This window comes from Aquarana catesbeiana, linkage group LG11, assembly GCF_042186555.1.
Source record: "Aquarana catesbeiana isolate 2022-GZ linkage group LG11, ASM4218655v1, whole genome shotgun sequence".
Classification (NCBI taxonomy): Eukaryota; Metazoa; Chordata; class Amphibia; order Anura; family Ranidae; genus Aquarana; species Aquarana catesbeiana.
The window spans coordinates 101,983,669-102,002,481 of NC_133334.1; the positions used below are offsets into that span (position 1 = coordinate 101,983,669).

Here is an 18,813-nt window from a genome sequence, read left to right on the forward strand (position 1 = left end):
TGACCCTGGGGGCCATGTTTAGTGAGGGCCGTGCTTATAAAAAGCATGGGCTCACTGCATTGGCGTGCATTGTGCGAGTGGTTGGGTTAGGGACAGTGGGGTCGATTTACTAAAACTGGTGCACACAGAATCTGGTGCAGCTGTGCATATTAACCAATCAGCTTCTAACTTTAACTTGTTCAATTAAGCTTTCACAATAGGGCCGGGTTCACACTGGTGCGACAAACGCTCCGACATTGGGAGCTCATGTCGCATGACGTGTGAAAATCAATGTTTCCCTATGGGAGCCATCTTAACTGGTCCGACACATGTCGGTCCGACTTTGAAAATGCTCCCTGCACTACTTTGGTCCAACTTTGATCCTACTTCAGCCCATTGGATATCATTGAAGTCGGATCAAAGTCGGAATGTCATCTTGCCTGATCCGACTTTGGCATGTGACTTGTGCTCTGATGATCTTGAGGGGGAATTCCACGCAAAATTTTAAATGAAAATCCAGCATGGGTTCCCCCTCCAAGAGCATACCAGGCCCTTAGGTCTGGTATGGATTATAAGGGGAACCCCCTACGCCGAAAAACGTCATGGGGTCCCGCCAAAATCCATACCAGACCCTTATCTGAGCCCGGCCAGTCAGGAAAGGGGGTGGGGATGAGCGTGCGCCCACCCCTGCTCAACCATACCAGGCCGCATGCCCTCAACATGGGGGGTGGGTGCTTTGGGACAGGGAGGCGCCCTGTTGATGAATACAAGGGCCTCTTCCCGACAACCCTGGCCGTTGATTGTTGGGGTCTGCGGGCGGGGGGCTTATCAGAATCTGGGAGCCCCCTTTAATATAGGGGCCCCCAGATTCCGGCCCTCTACCCTATGTGAATGAGTATGGGGTACATCGTACCTCTACCCATTCACCTGGGGGAAAAAAGTGTCAATAAAAAAAACACACTAGACAGGTTTTTAAAGTCATTTATTAGGCAGCTCTGGGGGTCTCTTCCAACTCCTTCGCTCTCTCCGGCCTCTTCTCCCACTCTCCGGTATCTTCTGGCAGGCCCCCCTGCTCCAAAGCACCCACCCCCGCATGTTGAGGCCATGCGGCCTGGTACAGTTTGGGGGGGGGGGGGGGCGCTTGCTCGTCCCCACCCCCTTTCCTGACTGGCCGGGCTGCATGCTCGGATAAGGGTCTGGTATGGACTTTGGGGGGACCCCCTTGCCGTTTTTTCCGCGTAGGGGGTTTCCCTTAAAATCCATGCCAGACTGAAGGGCCTGGTATGCTCTTAGAGGGGGAACCCATGCCGGTTTTTTATTTAAAATTTGGTGTGGCTTTCCCCCTCAAGATTTATACCAGACAGTGCCTGGTAAAGTCGGATCCCCATCCATTGAAGTCGTACACGTCTCTGACTTAAAGTCGCAGGGCAAAGTCAGATCCAAAGTAGGACGAGTGTCGTGTCGCACCAGTGTGAACCCGGCCTAAAACATTGAAGCGGATTAGTTATTATGCACAGCTGCACCAGATTCTGTGTGCACCAGTTTTAGTAAATCTTCTCCAGTGTGCCTAGAATAGGGAGAGGTTCCAGTGAAAGAGGGTCAGAGTAGGGGCATCAAGCCGTGTCCATCATTGGGGACTTCTGCTGTGTAAGGTGCTACTACTATCACACTGCTCTACAGCCTCCTACTTTGTCAGATGCTGCCAGGTACAGTAAGCCGCCTAGTGTGTCTTCTACGATGGAGATAGATACTGTTGTATATGTCCTGCTGTGAGGCTCCCCTATATTGGCTTTGACTTCATTTAGGCTTGTCAGTCAACTTGTTGGAACTTTGTGTTAATACATTGTGCTGCAAGTTGTGTGCACTTAGTCTGCTTTGAGGTACCATACACCAGGCCCCCACCTACAACTATACAATTCAGGATAAATTAATGTAAATTTAGGCTGCATTTGGTCTATGTACAAGTGTTTCTGGATATACAATAAGCACATAAAAGGATTATTAACATGGCTATGCTAAAATGAGGAATAAACCCGTGCCTTTTGGACTTGTGTTGGAAGTAATGGAATACAAACATATAATCCTTTTAGGATGCCATATTATTGTAACATTAGACATCGTCATTTAAAGCCAATAATACTGTTGTTCTTATAGAAGAAAAATACCGGTATGTGTTTTCTGCTATTAAATTGTTATAGAAATAATTGCAACCTGCTATTTAAACTGTAAACAACATGTTAGTTCTAAAATTACACACAGGCATAAGATAACAGCTGCCTGCTGGTCTGCCCATTTTTGGTTGATTAAGGTAACAGTTTTATATCTGTGGGCACCACTGACCACCCCTACCTAAGCAATGCAGGATACATAAGAGATTAAATGTCAGACACATTTGAAAACCTTGTACAGTAGCTATTTTTTTCCTATTAAATAAGGACAGTATCTTGCTACCATACCTCTTCCTATTCATTGAACATAAACATATGCACCTGACTAAGCCTAGCTTGCATGTATATAAAGAAACTAGTCAAGTGGAAGCCTCAGAAATAGTTAAATAGTACTTGCACCTCAATCCACCCATGTAGGTCCATGGACAGTTTAAATCTGACAACAACCAAATTATTTCTATGCCATAATTGATGGTAAAAATATATTTAAAAAATGTATACCATTTATAAATTACAAATAATTAGACTACTAAAATGTGGACCACTGAGATCCTGCATATAATTCAGGTCTGGTATCTAAATATTTTTGGCGAGTTTAATTGTTTATAATAAATAAAATACAATGTACTTATTTCATATATTTAAATATAAATTATGATATGAATTTAATCTGATTTCCATTTTATTAAAAATACATTTTTTATTTACACATACATAATAGTGCTCTGTGTGAACAAGCTTTTTCAAATACATTTTTACTGTATAAACAAATATGTGCAGTACCCCACACCAACCAATGATTACAAAAATAATTTTCACAAAATTAATGAAAACTAAAATCTGATTGGTTGTTATGCACATAATTTATTTTTATTTGAAAGTGTATGTAAACCCTGAACTTCTTATTTGCTCCATTCTGGTCTGATAAATAACCCATTGAAAATATTTTGTAGATCTATTCTTAAAAAAAAAAAAGCCAACAGTCAAGTGAGCTGATACCTTCCTGCCTCCCTGCTTGCGCTACAATGTTATTGGTTACAATGTCCCGAATTTCCTTTGTGGGCTGCAAAAACCCACTGTTGTATGTTAGAGAAATGAGAAGAAATGTTCTGTAGTCTTAAAAATCGAATGCCCTGGGGTGACAATACTGCTCCTCCATAATTACAGTACAGTGACAATGCTTATCCTAGGACATTACAAAGTATGTAAACCCAACATTTCATATTCCTGTTATGTGCCTGCTGCACCATGTACTTTTATGAAAAGTAACTTGTTCTCTTTTGTATCCTTTGTGTGAAATCCCTGGTGTTCCTGTCAGTATCTCTGCTTTCCTATTAAAAACTGACCACGCTAAGCAGGAAAACACACTGTGGTCAGTTCTCTAGCTATGCTTGGAACTCAGCCTGCTCTCCTCCAATTATCAGACTTGTCCTGACATACCCCCAACCCCAGACAGCCATTCACTGGGAAGATCAGTGTGCTGCTTTTTCTCCTCCTCCAGCTTTTATTCAGCTAATAAAAGAGGGTATGTAATCACTTATAAAAAAAGGGGAAAAAAGCGTTTATAATGTTTGTTTATATCTATACAAAGATGTTTTGCCTTTCATTTCCATTCTAAATTAAATGGGTTGTTTTTCCAGGTGAGGGTTTACATATACAAGTGTGTTACTGGCAGGAACACCAGGTGAAACTATACAGAAAAAAAGCCTGAAAAAAAGAAACTAATGCAACCAACACATCTAAGGACTGGAAAGTGGTAATATATAACATTTTTATATTTGCATATGGATAAAGTTGAAGGCAAAGAAAAAATCATGTCTGTTTGTTGAATGGAAGAAATGCAGAATTAACGTTTCTAGGAGAACATGCAAATAAACTAAAAGACAAAGGAAATTCAGTGTAGATTATACATGTATAATTGTCTTCATTGGCTAGTTGTGGAGTAATGGCATATAGTAACCTACAGCTACTGATTAGAAGTAATCATTTATACAGTTTCCCTCCGTAAGCTACCGAAATCTGATTTGTGATTGGTCACCACAAGTTTATGGCAGCCATAAATGTTATTGTTTTACTTACCAACGCTCAGCTTGTTTGTGGATGACATCCAATGGGTTCAAATATGAGCCCTGGTAGTAACACGAGCACTGAGATATGGGTACACACTGGTTCTTCTCATTCAGAAACTCTCCATCTGGACATCCGCAGCCATCAACTGCAGTAAACCCACTGACACAGGCTTTATCACCTTCTCCCAGGGAACGGCAGGTTGACTGGCATGTGGTCAGGTTATATAGATAGATTTGGGTAGATGGGCAAGAAGAGATGTCCTTGTCTGAAATAGAGGAATTATAACATTTTAAATACGTATACATTACTTTATACACTCATATACTGATTATACTGACTGTACTTAAAGCGGAGCATCACCCAAAAGGGGAAGCTTCACTTGTTTGCTTCCTCCCCCCCTCCACTGCCACATTTTGTACCTTTTGGGGGGAGCGGGTACCTGTTTTTGACAGGTACCCATCCCCACTTCCGTAAACCTCGCCCTGAAAAGGTCCCCCAGAAGTTCGGCCCCCCTCCTCCTCCTTCCACCGCTGCCGGGCCATTCAGAAAGCACAGCACGTTTTGCGCATCCACAGCAGGATACTGGGTGTGAAGCCTCAAGACTTCACTGCCGGTTTCCCTTACAAGGCTAGGGTGCCGACATTGGGGGGATTGCTGGACAGGTAAGTGTCCTAATATTAAAAGTCAGCAGCTACAATATTTTTAATTTTTTGGTGGGTGTGCTGGAGCTCAATTTTAAGAAGCAACGTAGAAAACTAGTTCTAAATAGGGGTTCAGTTAACAGACAATCTTCCCAATAATGCTCAAAGTTCACTAACTTTGTTGCACAATCCACTGAAGTCTGTGAGAGAGAGAATTGTGTTATTTAATTTTGGCCACTTGTGAGACCAATAACCATGTTATTGTCAAACAAAGGGCATGGGAAGCCAGGCACTTGGAGACATGTGCCAATGCCAACATTGAAAAGAATTACACAGAATTGTCAGCTCTCCCTAAAAGCTCCTATGCACACTTACAATATGGCTGCTTCTGAGCCCACCCTTTTATAGAAAGAGTGCTGGGTTATCCATTTCTTCAGATTATCAGCTCTTGTGATTTAGCTGATCAGGGGCAAAAGCTATGCACCACATAGCATAGTTGTTCCTTATTTCTGGAACCTGCAACGTTTTAAGCCAAAAATGTGCAACTTGCAAACTTTGTGAATCCCTTAGTCTGGGTTCACACTATTGCGAATTGGATGCAGGATCTCTGCATCCAATTCGCAATAGCAGGAGATTGTGACCAGCTCTCTGTGGAGCCAGATCACATATCTCTGATGCGGCTCCGGTGCAAATTTGCACAGGAGCCCGGTGCGTCTTTTGGTCCGTTTCAGATCAGAATTCAGTTCACAATTTGGGCTGAAATCGGACTTGAAACAGTGAACCAGGACGCACAGGATCCCTGCTGTGAGCCACATCAACATGCAGTGTGAACTAAGCCTTAGATTTTACGCAAACCCATGGCAGTGGCACACCTGAACCTCATTCCAAGTTAAAAACAGGATAGATTTGTGTTCCTGGTAGAGTGCAGAAGATTGTTAAAATATTTAAAATAGTTTTGCATCTCACCTAAGCAGTGCTACCTACACAATGCTGGAAATCAAGAAATTATTAGCATGCCAAAAGTTAAAAGGTAGAGGTAATGGAAAATCTTTAGGAATAGTTATTAAGTAAGATACACAAAAGTGTTAACTTTTTGTCACAATTAGTTTATTAAAGTAACATTATTTACTGGAAAATCAGTGCTTACCACATATTCCATTCCGCCAGCCCCACAAAATGATCCCTTTAGCAGCGCAGGCCCTGACATAGGAGGAGAGTGCAGCACACATACACTTCTCACTGTCTTTACAGTTACAAGTATCATAACGACATCTCTGTGCAAAATGGAAACAAAATTTATGTAAGTGCAAGCATGAGTTTATAACGCTCTCAGAAAAACACAATGTCATTTTATTCCAACATAAGGGTTTTCCAATATGCTATTTTTTTTCTTTAAATAGATAAACAAATATGGTCATTAGGTGTCATCCTTTGTTTATGAAACAACTCCAGATGGATTCTGGTCTGTTACAATGACTGATATGTAGTTAAAGTCACTTTTAATTATGGTCTATTTTTCAATGTTTACATTTTTTACACTCAAGATTCACTTTTACCCAAAAGCCACATATTGCTTATCTAATTTTAGGTGAAAAATATGTTTATTTTTAGCTAAAGTTTTGTGAATCTTGCATGAAAATAATGACATATAGACCCCTAAGTACACCCTGGGTTTGTATTATTGAGTCAATAAAATTATGTTTATTTATTTATTTACATTTAACTATATATAAAACCCAAAAACATAGTACATTGCAGCTTACGGATCCCTAACGTGTAATGAATGGCAAAAAGGGAGGGTTATAACCATGCTGTCAGTTTTCTTTTTTCTAACATTTGTGTTCCTTAGGGGGTGAAACAAATCTTCACCTCATTCACTAAGCTCTGGGGCAAATTTCCTTGCAGATTGCAACTTTCTTTTGCAAAGTGAACTTCCAATTTATTTTAGTAAATCAACCCTTATATGTGAGATGTGACCACACACAGTACAACACTCACCTTTGCATACCCAGCCGGGTCTACTGCTGAATGGCACTTAGCAAAAGGAGACTCGCCTTTTTCTATACTAGAGCACCAATAGTCTGCGTAGGTTTCTAGAAAGAATGGTGTGCTGTTATTAATGTATGCATGGGAGCAACATGTAAAAATATAACAAAATAAAGGAAAAATTTTACTGTTTAAAATTACCAGACATATTTACTGCATGTGTAATTTGCTAACTGAATGGAGAAGTGCTTCTGCTAATACTTACAGGAAATATAAATTCCTGATTTTCAAGGGGCAGGCAGAATTTCTTCACTCAAAGCACTGCACACTGTCTCCCGGAATTCGGGTGCTGGTTGAAGGGGAGTCATCTGTTCTCCAAACCTACTCCAAAGAAAAGATGAGACAGGTGCACATTGATAATGTAACTAGCATTAAGGCTTCATTCTAGCGATTCCGCCCACAGACCCCCCCCCAACTGACGCATTTCACCACTCAAGGCTTAGTCATAGAGACTACCATTAAGTCTTGAATGGTGAAATGTCAGAGTGGGTGGTCTCTGGATGGGCATAAAGGCCAAGGTCTTTTGCTGGACTAAAGCCCCAATGCTGAAAACATCATTGGTGTGCAGCTGTTGTGTCTTTTCTTTGGAATAGAAGTCTTGGACTGATGTTATTTACAAACAAATAGAACAGAGGCCTGCTGTGGAGGCTTAATAAACAGACCTGCCTATGACTGTAAGAGATGTAGAAATCCCAATGTTTGAAATGTATTTCTGTTTTAATAGAAATGGTTGTAGAATTTCCTTTTCAGAGTGGAAAACACTCCTGTAATAGTTGACCCACGAAGCAACATGTTTTCCTATTTGGGTTTATCAGGGAGCTTGATGGGCACAACTTGTTTTCTACATTAAGCAACTAAGACATGAGAGTGTGTGGTTTGTCACAGTAAGGCCCCTTTCACACTTATACGACTTGTCCCACGATTTTGTACTGCAAAATCGTATGACAAGTCATTCTCCATGATTTTCAATGACTACCATTCATATTGGCACGACTTTAAGTCGTGCCGACTTCAAAGTAGTCCCTGCACTACTTTGGTCCAACTTCCATGCGAGTTGATGTCCACAGACCTCAATGTTAAACCCTCAAGTAGCATGCAAATTGTATCTGAATAATATAGACACGATTTCAGTATGACTTTGTAAGCACAAGCTGAGAATGGTTAATGCCAAAGTTGTGGCAAAGTTGTACAAAGTAGTACTGCTCCCAAATCGCGGCAAAATCGCGGTAAAATCTCGGCCTCGAAATCGTGGTAAAATCGCGCGACTTTGAGGTCGCACAAATGTGAAAGGGGCCTAACTTGTCGTTCGTTTAAAAGAGATTTTGACACCAGACTATTTCAACAACAATATTTTTTGTAATATTATATATGCATTTAACATATTAGAACCATATGAAAAACAACCTGGTGATTGGTGGTATCAGGGCAGTGAGTGGCTGACAACCAACAAACAATAAGATTATACATAAAAAGAGTGTACTCTTTTTTTCAATATACTACATTTTGCGTTGTCATTTTATTTACTAATAATGTTTCAAGTCTTTTTTAAAATACACAGCACAAACTGAAAGGTATTCTAACTAATTCTTTTCAATTTAAGTAATATTATTTCATGTGGAGATTGCTGGAGACATGAATAGGTAAAATATGGGATCTTAGAATTTCAACCAGGTGAACCCTATGATCAAAAAACTATTTCAGCGTAACTAGAAACTTCAGACCCCCGGTGCAAGAAATCACGAAGGGCCACCCTGAAAAAGCATAATTTTGATACTTTTTTTGAGGGGGGTGGCAACGGCGGTAGTTGAGGGAGGGTGACAGCAGTGGTACTTGAGGGGGGGTGGCAGTGGTGATGTTGAGGGGGTGGTAGCGGTGGTACTTAAGGGAGGGTGGCAGCAGTGATGTTAAGGGGGGGTGGCAGTGGTGGTACTTGAGGGAGGGTGGCAACAGTGATGTTGAGGGGGTGGCAGTGGTGATACTTGAGGGGGGTGGCAACGGTGATGTTGAGGGGGTGGCAGTGGTGATACTTGAGGGGGGTGGTAACGGTGATGTTGGGGGGGTGGCAGCAGTGGTACTTGAGGGGAGTGGCAGCGGCGATGTTAAGGGGGGGTGGCAGTGGTGGTACTTGAGAGAGGGTGGCAATGGTGATGTTGAAGGGGTGGCAGTGGTGATACTTGAGGGGGGTGGCAGCGGTGATACTTGAGGGGGGTGGCAACAGTGATGTTGAGGGGGTGGCAGCAGTGATACTTGAGGGGAGGAGTAGCAATGGAGGTACTTGAGGGGGGTGGCAAGCGGTGGTACTTGGGGGTGGCAAGCAGTGGTGCTTGGGGGGGTGGCAGCGGTGGTACTTGGGGTGGTGGCAGCGGTGGTACTTGGGGGGTGGCAGCGGTGGTACTTGGGGGGTGGCAGCGGTGGTACTAGGGGAGGTGGCAGTGGTAGTACTTGGGGGGAGGGGTAGCAGCGGAGGTACTTGAGGGGGTGGCAAGCGGTGGTACTTGGGAGGGTGGCAGCGGTGGTACTTGGGGGTGGCAGCGGTAGTACTTGGGGTGGCAACAGTGGTACTTGGGGGGTGGCAGCGGTGGTACTTGGGGGGTGGCAGTGGTAGTACTTGGAGGAGGGGTAGCAGAGGAGGTACTTGAGGGGGTGGCAAGTGGTGGTACTTGGGGGGTGGCAGCAGTGGTACTTGGGGGTGGCAGCAGTAGTACTTGGGGTGGCAGCAGTGGTACTTGGGGGGTGGCAGCGGTGGTACTTGGGGGTGGCAAGCGGTGGTACTTGGGGTGGTGGCAGCGGTGGTACTTGGGGGGTGGCAGCAGTGGTACTTGGGGGGTGGCAGCAGTGGTACTAGGGGAGGTGGCAGTGGTAGTACTTGGGGGAGGGGTAGCAGCGGAGGTACTTGAGGGGGTGGCAAGCAGTGGTACTTGGGGGGGTGGCAGCAGTGGTACTTGGGGGGTGGCAGCAGTGGTACTTGGGGGGTGGCAGCAGTAGTACTTGGGGGGTGGCAGCGGTGGTACTTGGGGGCAGCAGCGGTAGTACTTGGGGTGGCAGCAGTGGTACTTGGGGGGTGGCAGCGGTGGTACTTGGGGGGTGGCAGTGGTAGTACTTGGGGGGAGGGGTAGCAGTGGAGGTACTTGAGGGGGGTGGCAAGCGATGGTACTTGGGGGGGTGGCAGCGGTGGTACTTGGGGGGTGGCAGCAGTGGTACTTCGGGGGTGGCAGCAGTGGTACTTGGGGGGGTGGCAGCGGTGGTACTTGGGGGGGTGGCAGCGGTGGTACTTGGGGGGTTGCAACAGTAGTACTTGGGGGGTGGCATAGGTGGTACTGGGGGGGTGGCAGCGGTGGTACTTGGGGGTGTGTGGCAGCGGTAGTACTTGGGGGGAGGGGTAGCAGTGGAGGTACTTGAGGGGGGTGGCAAGCGATGGTACTTGGGGGGGTGGCAGCGGTGGTACTTGGGGGGTGGCAGCAGTGGTACTTTGGGGGTGGCAGCAGTGGTACTTGGGGGGGTGGCAGCAGTGGTACTTGGGGGGGTGGCAGCAGTGGTACTTGGGGGGGTGGCAGTGGTGGTACTTGGGGGGTTGCAACAGTAGTACTTGGGGGGTGGCAGTGGTGGTACTGGGGGGTGGCAGCGGTGGTACTTGGGGGTGTGTGGCAGCGGTGGTACTTGGGGGGTGGCAGTGGTAGTACTTGGGGGGAGGGGTAGCAGTGGAGGTACTTGAGGGGGATGGCAAGCGATGGTACTTGGGGGGGTGGCAGCGGTGGTACTTGGGGGGTGGCAGCAGTGGTACTTCGGGGGGTGGCAGCAGTGGTACTTGGGCGGGTGGCAGCAGTGGTACTTGGGGGGTGGCAGCGGTGGTACTTGGGGGGGTGGCAGCGGTGGTACTTGGGGGGTTGCAGCAGTAGTACTTGGGGGGTTGCAGCAGTAGTACTGGGGGGTGGCAGCGGTGGTACTTGGGGGTGTGTGGCAGCGGTGGTACTTGAGAGGGGGTGGTAGCGGTGGTACTTGAGGTGGGTGGCTGTGGTGGTACTTGAAGGGGGTGGTAGCAGTGGCAGTGGTGGTGCCATCCTCTCTCACCACCACCTGTGCCTCTTACTGATCCTATCCCCCCACCACTCAACAGTGATGTTGAGGGGGGTGGCAGCAGTGATACTTGAGGGGAAGGAGTAGCAGTGGAGGTACTTGAGGGGGGTGGCAAGCGGTCGTACTTGGGGGGTAGCAAGCGGTGGTACTTGGGGTGGCAGCGGTGGTACTTGGGGTGGTGGCAGCGGTGGTACTTGGGGGTGGCAGCGGTAGTACTTGGGGTGGCAGCGGTGGTACTTGGGGGGTGGCAGCAGTGGTACTTGGGGGGGTGGCAGCAGTGGTACTTGGGGGGTGGCAGTGGTAGTACTTGGGGGGAGGGGTAGCAGCGGAGGTACTTGAGGGGGGTGGCAGAGGTGCTACTTGGGGGGATGGCAGCAGTGGTACTTGGGGGGTGGCAGCAGTAGTACTTGGGGGGTGGCAGCGGTTGTACTTGGGGGGGTGGCAGCGGTGGTACTTGGGGTTGGCAGTGGTAGTACTTGGGGTGGCAGCGGTGGTACTTGAAGGGGGTGGTAGCAGTGGCAGTGGTGGTGCCATCCTCTCTCACCACCACCTGTGCCTCTTACTGATCCTATCCCCCACCACTCAACAGTGATGTTGAGGGGGGTGGCAGCAGTGATACTTGAGGGGAAGGAGTAGCAGTGGAGGTACTTGAGGGGGGTGGCAAGCGGTGGTACTTGGGGGGGTGGCAAGCGGTGGTACTTGGGGGGGTGGCAAGCGGTGGTACTTGGGGGGGTGGCAGTGGTGGTACTTGGGGTGGTGGCAGCGGTGGTACTTGGGGGTGGCAGCGGTAGTACTTGGGGTGGCAGCGGTGGTACTTGGGGGGTGGCAGCGGTGGTACTTGTGGGGTGGCAGCAGTGGTACTTGGGGGGTGGCAGTGGTAGTACTTGAGGGGAGGGGTAGCAGCGGAGGTACTTGAGGGGGGTGGCAAGTGGTGGTACTTGGGGGGGTGGCAGCGGTGGTACTTGGGGGGGTGGCAGCGGTGCTACTTGGGGGGTGGCAGCAGTGGTACTTGGGGGGTGGCAGCAGTAGTACTTGGGGGGTGGCAGCGGTGGTACTTCGGGGGGTGGCAGCGGAGGTACTTGGGGGTGGCAGTGGTAGTACTTGGGGTGGCAGCGGTGGTACTTGAGGGGGTGGCAGCGGTGGTACTTGGGGGGTGGCAGCGGTGGTACTTGGGGGGGTGGCAGTGGTAGAACTTGGGGTGGCAGCGGTGGTACTTGAGGAGGTGGCAGCGGTGGTACTTGGGGGGTAGCAGTGGTAGTACTTGGGGTGGCAGCAGTGGTACTTGGGGGTGGCAGCGGTGGTACTTGAGGGGGTGGCAGCGGTGGTACTTGGGGGGTGGCAGCGGTGATACTGGGGGGGTGGCAGCGATGGTACTGGGGGGTGGCAGCGGTGGTACTTGGGGGTGTGTGGCAGCAGTGGTACTTGAGAGGGGGTGGTAGCGGTGGCACTTAAGGGGGGGTGGCTGTGGTGGTACTTGAAGGGGGTGGTAGCGGTGGCAGTGGTGGTGCCATCCTCTCTCACCACCACCTGTGCCTCTTACTGATCCTATCCCCCCACCACTGATCTCATCCCTATCCCCCCATCACCTCTGTTGTAGAAGTAATGGGGGGATAGGGATGAGATCAGTGGAGGGGGGATAGGATTAGTAAGAGGCACAGGTGGTGGAGGTTGGGATCGATTGCTAAGATCTGCAAAATGTCACTTGATTGACTTACTGTCAATCAATCGATTCCCCGGGAATTCCATCACCGTCACCGTGCCTTCTCCCGCCAGGATGCCTTGCCTCATGGGTAGACGCCAGTAAAGGTACTCCACACAGCTGCAGAGGGGAGAGCTCCTCCCCCGCCTTCTCTCATTTGGTGTCAGCAGGTCTGCTGACTTAATTTTTTAGTGTCCGTCCCGCCTCCCTACATTCACTATGTCTCTGGATAGGCGGGGCGGTTCACAGTCTCAGCACTGCCTCTGCCTTCTTCGTCTCCCCTCAGCATGCGAAAGCCCCTCCCAGCGGCGGACAAACAGCAGCCAGAGCGGACTGTGGACACACACTCACTCAGTGACAGGACAGTCAGCCGGTTAGGTGGGCCCCTCACACTGGCGGGCGGCGGGTCGGGCCCCTGAGCATAGGCAAATGTCTCAGTGATCACTCAGTAGGAATTTCTGGGCATTAGTTAGACTTCTATTGATCTAAAACCATACCCTGTACTGGAGAGTGGATATTTGGTATTAATAAGATGAAAAATAGTGTCTTACTGCTCTCAATCCTGAGGCTGCAGGGATCATCCATCAGGTCTGACACATCATGGCAGTTGGGTTGGGCTTTCCATGTGTTGGCAAAGGCAGATGCTGTGGCTTCTACTAGACCACCCGATGTTTTAAAATCATCTCCCTCCTTAGCATTAAAGTTTCCACAAAGACCTGCAAAACATGTGTTAGTTCATTACTGTGTTTCCTGGTATCACAGCTTTGCAATAAATATCTCTTCTACGTTCATTGCAAATATATTAACTGCTATGTAAAAGTTCATGCATTTAAGAATCCCATTGATAAAACCCTAATCATGCTTTGGAAATCCTCTTGGTCCAGTCGCAGATCTTGTCTCAACACCTTTTTGTCGCCCCTGGAACTGTCAGTCTGTACTTGGTGCTGAATGTATGCATTTTAACATGCATGCAAGCTAAAAATATGTTTTTTAGAATGTTTAGCAACACATGTCACTGTATAGGTTTCTTAAGCAAATACATTTTTTATGAATCTGTTGCAAAGTTTCTTACGTGGAGTCCCTGCCGGTAATATAACCTCCTGTTATAGGCTGACAACTCTAAGTCCTTATATGCCTCACAATTTGCATCAATGTTGTCAACCTGCCATGTGGGCTCCTTTAGTTGTTCATTGGACTACTTATCTGATAGACCTGATTGGCAGCCAAACTGCCAACTGAAGGAGTTTTTAAATCAGGCTGACAGGGCTGCTGCTAAGTGTACGGCAGTGGCTTAGCACTGTCAGCCTGCAGCAGAAAGTGTTTGTTCTGGCAGGATTTCCAGATACAAAACAGATTCACAGGAAACAATTTGCCTGCAACTGATCACTGAGCATCCCCTCTATCTCCCCTGACCACAATCCCCCTCTAAATAATTGCTGGCAAGAAAAAAAAAAAAAAAAACTTTTACTTAACTACATTTATGGTCAGATGTGCTGTAGCCTGAGAAAATTTTTACAAGAAAGGAGAAAGGGGGCGCCCACTAAGTGTAGCATTAAAATCATCCACTCTATTAAAATACAAATGGCAACTCACTGGATTAACTGGGTTTAATGCTACACTTAATGCTACACCCAGTGAGTTGCCAATTGTATTTTAAAAAAGTGGATACTTTTATTGCCACACTTAGTGGACACGTCCTTTCTTTCTTTTTTTTTGTTTCATTACAGAGGTTATTTGTTCAAGTTGGACTTTTATGAGCTTGCTCTATTAGCACAATTTATCTATTTCATTTTTACCAGAGATAGGTTTTAAGAAAATGTAAAACAATAAAGTATGATGCCAAAACAGGTTCACCTACAGTTTGTATACCATTCCAGGCCCTCCACTCTCTTCATTTAGTCACAGGTGAAGGTGCCTCTGGAGTCTGTCATTCTCCCCTCCAGACCCAGTAGCACATACATACAAAGATGCACTCTGTACTTCTGGCTAAAAAAAAGTTTTTGTTCAAGTCCATCATGAACACATGCTGTGCAATTAAGCTGAACTAGAGAGTGAAGGGTATCAGAAGGTGTGGGTTGAAGTATCAGTGTTCATGCTGGAACAATAAAGTTCGATTTAGCCCGAAGGAGTACAGAGTGCAGCCTTGTATGGGCTACTGTTGACACCAAAACATACTGAAAAATATAGTTAGGGGTTACATACACTTTAAAATATTAATTTTCTGAACTCTCTAAAACGGTGTTCTACACTATCTGTGGATTCAAAGAGTGTGGAGGAAATTTACCATTTTTATCCTTTAGTTATTGCCAATGTCATAAAAGTTTTATTCCAGTTATTTTAACCATTTTTTTGGCAGGACAGAGGAGGTCTATAATGTCAACTGCAATATTCTTCTCTGAGAGTAAAATTGTATAATGGAAATGTTATCAGTTAATACCCCCATGACCATTCGTAACCAAGAGCTTGCAGCATGAAAATAAAGAGCATTCTCAATGTTAATAATTCAGTTGTTCACACTCAAAGATATTTATATCAGCCTATATGAAAACATATTTAAAAAACTATAATATGGATATATGGAGATATATATATATATATATATATCTATATATCTATATATATAGATATATAGATATATATATAGATATATATATAAACACGCAGTATGGTCCGGTGTAGTTATCATGCACTGCTGTCCATAGGTGACAAGTCTTCTTCAACTGACCTTGAAGTTGTCCCCTGGCAGATTTCTGCATAGTGATGTATAGCTGCATCATGGGTTGCAGCTGAATCTGCATCTGAAGGCCAAAGGCAGCTTGTACATTGATGTAAGGACCAGAGGGCTGCATGATGGAGAAACTGGCTGTAGAGGAAAGCACAAGAAAACTTAAATTATATTTAAATGAAATAATCATATTAGTCATATAGTATACTTTAAGTGTAAACTAGCTTTTTATATGCTGCTTTCTTCCTTAATGTGTAGGAGTCTCTTTGTAAAAACTGGGTTTCCATATTAACATAAATATACATGTGATATCTCTATAAAAATAATGGTATTCCTTGCATACATTTAAATACACATATCAAATTCTAGTATGTTTGTTGTTTTTTTTTTTTGCACAGCCACTTTTATGATTCACACTTATATGCCACACTGCACAGTCAGGAAGATGCCTATACTTCATACCACCCAACTTTCTGGGATGGGAAAGAGGGACACCTTTCAGTATAGAGTATGTAGGTAATACACAAACCTCTGTCACGTCCTCAGTTACATGGGCCATAAAGAATTAACACATAAACAAGGATTGATTAAACTCACTACTGTAGTGCTTCTTTCCACATTACTTTTCCTTTATACTGATTTTTCAAATGTGAAACAGGCCCTCTAAATGAAAGACAGTAGGGAAATATGTTATACTAATTCCTAATTCAGCTTTACTTTTCCTGGTCCAGCTTTTCTGCCTTTAGCATCAGCTCCCTGCTCATTGGACAGAGCTGACAATGTTGAATATTGTATAACGAGCAGGTTGGAGGTAGAGCCATACTGTAGGAAGCTGCATTGCTAAACCAAAAAGTAAGCATGTCTTCCACCTCGCTGTGCAGTGTGACAGAGGTATGTAAATCACAAAAATGACTGAACAGACAAATTCCTTGGGTGTTAAAAAAAAGTTAAAGGCTAAGTTCACCTTTCATTAAAAAATAATAAATGCACATAATTTTGAAGGTAAAAAATGCACATTTATTATTTTTTAAAAGAAGAGCCTGCAAAGTACAGCACCGTCATGTGAATGAATGATGTAGCTGTGTGGGCTGAGCCTGGCACAGCTATTTTGTTTTCAAAATCTGACACCGGGTACAGGGAGAAGATCCCCCACCCACTGTCACACTGCGAGGGGCAGTGAGGGGATGATGGGCGGAACAAGAACATGTTACATGTTACACCCTAACTATGGGTGAATTTAGCCTTTAATATATATCAGTTTCAAGTGAATATTTAGCTGTTTGCCTGACAAAGTCAACTGCTGTAATACAGTGCAGTATGTTTTAATAAACATAGTTGTTGCAGTATACATTGTCATGTGATATTACCTGTGACATAAGGCAGTGTTATTTTCAGTTCATTCAATAGAACTGTGCCATCAGCCTTGAAAGTCACCACCTAGATCAAGGAATGAAAAATATAATTATTCGTTCAGTAGTTCCAATAGAAGGTCATCTTTAGGACATCTCTAGCTAACCTGATGTTTTCGTTTTTCATGGTTGAACTCCCTGACAAGTTGACTCTATGCAGTTGTTTTAACCTTCAATCCCCTAGAAGCCCAGAGTTCTTGGTATAAACAACCTAACAAACCTCCAAAAAATCATGTACTGTGAATTCTACAGGCCATACAAAAAAAAATGACAATTATTAACTGAAAGAAAAAGTATATCAAAAACAAAAATGAAAAGCTTTTTATTAATACACTTTTTATTAATAAATAAAAGAGCTGTTTATTAATACATTTAGTGGACATGGTCAATAAAGGTGGTGTTGCTTCATGGTAAATGGCTTGTAGTGTTCCACCTTTCTCACTTTGTTTAGACAAAGTAGGGTCTAGCTAGTCCCACACTTCTTCGCACTGCAACTCCTTTCTCTCCCCACCCACATACAACTGCAGCATCACTTCTTTAGTCAGGTGAATATCAGTCCTCCTAAGTGAACAACTCTGAGAGAGCCCCAGCAGCCAGAACAACAAACAAAGTATTGGGAACAGTGGCTAGGAGCCTCTGTTAGTAGTGCTGTTTGCTCCCAGACAATTGCAAAGAAATTAAATTCTGATACATATCAGGCATGTTGAATTATAACTATGCATTGATAGAAGTGCTGGAAGAATTTTTGGGGATGCTTCAGCATACCTAAACATGCTCCTAATGCTGTCTTTGAGCTGCGCAAACTGTTGGCCCTATGTAAATCCTGTATAATAATAATAATAATAATAATAATAATAATAATAAATTATTACAACTGAAGTCTTTAAAATTATACAAATATAATACATTGCAAGTAGGTAGAGGTTTTTTTCTGTACTTTATATATATATATTCCACTTGCCAGATAAACTCTATTAACTGTTTATTTTTTTACTGTACAGCACATGGGCAGTGCAATGTGAACTCTCATGAGATGTAAGATGGTTGATAAAAGAAGAATCCAAGAAAATTGCAGCGGTGGTAACAGAGAGTGTAGCTGTGTTATCAGAAGAACAAACTAAAGGGTACTTTACATACCTGAACAATATAGCTAGTGCTTTTGGGGGATCTGCTTCCAAGCCCATGTCAGACTAGCCATCTTGGTGAGAACTCACCAGTGACAAGATCATTAGGAGAGCAAAGAAACGCTTTAACTGTATCAACAGCAAAGCTATACAATGCACCCTCAATAGTGAGTGGGATTTTGCAGCATTTCGGCAAGCAAGGCGAAGACACAGTGAAAACAAATAAGGGTTTGATGTAGTGATCATGTTACTTGTAGGCTGCCAGCTTGCCACCAGTGATAGGATCACTATTTGGACATGGGTCTCAATACCCAAATAGGTAGAAACTGTATATTTCATGTTCAGGGAAATATTTCTGTTAGAGCCTCCAGGAGATATAAGAAGTCAGAGGGTCTTTCAACCAGAAGACATTTTTTTTATTTTAGTTATTACTCTTAAATATAATTCTGCAAATTAACATTTTTTGGATTATCTTAAAGACAAACTTCTAGTGGTGTTGGGAGCAAACATGGGGTGCCCAAAATTCATGTTTCTTTATTTTTTTCTTGAAATCATTAAAGCTATTTATGATTTGTTGTTTTTTTATGTTGCTATTATCCAAACTAACTGATATACTCACATTTTTCAGGTTATCTGTTAGGAGTATAATGGACTTGAGACAGGTCTCTCTCGCCAAGGAACTGCAAGCAGTCATTTCCCCCAAGATCACATGGGATTCATTTCTATAACCCTGTAGCAGTAACAAGTAACACAGTTATATAAATTTAAATCTTTTCAGAAACAATTGTTTTTATTATTATTGTATTATATACAAAGCATATACTGTATGCAAAGAAGCATTGAATATAAGGCCCCCTTCAGACCAGACCATAGCATTG

The 18,813-nt window shown here is 44.6% G+C and overlaps 1 protein-coding gene across 1 annotated transcript in view; it reads right to left on the reverse strand.

Moving 5' to 3' along the window:
- Window positions 1-18,813, reverse strand: part of LOC141111717 (uncharacterized) — a 491,097-nt gene that overhangs the window by 382,211 nt on the left and 90,073 nt on the right. The window contains 7 exon segments of the mRNA XM_073603861.1: window positions 4,227-4,482; window positions 6,006-6,132; window positions 6,857-6,951; window positions 13,229-13,393; window positions 15,403-15,540; window positions 16,770-16,839; window positions 18,555-18,665. Of these exon segments, the coding sequence (XP_073459962.1) occupies window positions 4,227-4,482; window positions 6,006-6,132; window positions 6,857-6,951; window positions 13,229-13,393; window positions 15,403-15,540; window positions 16,770-16,839; window positions 18,555-18,665 (962 nt within the window).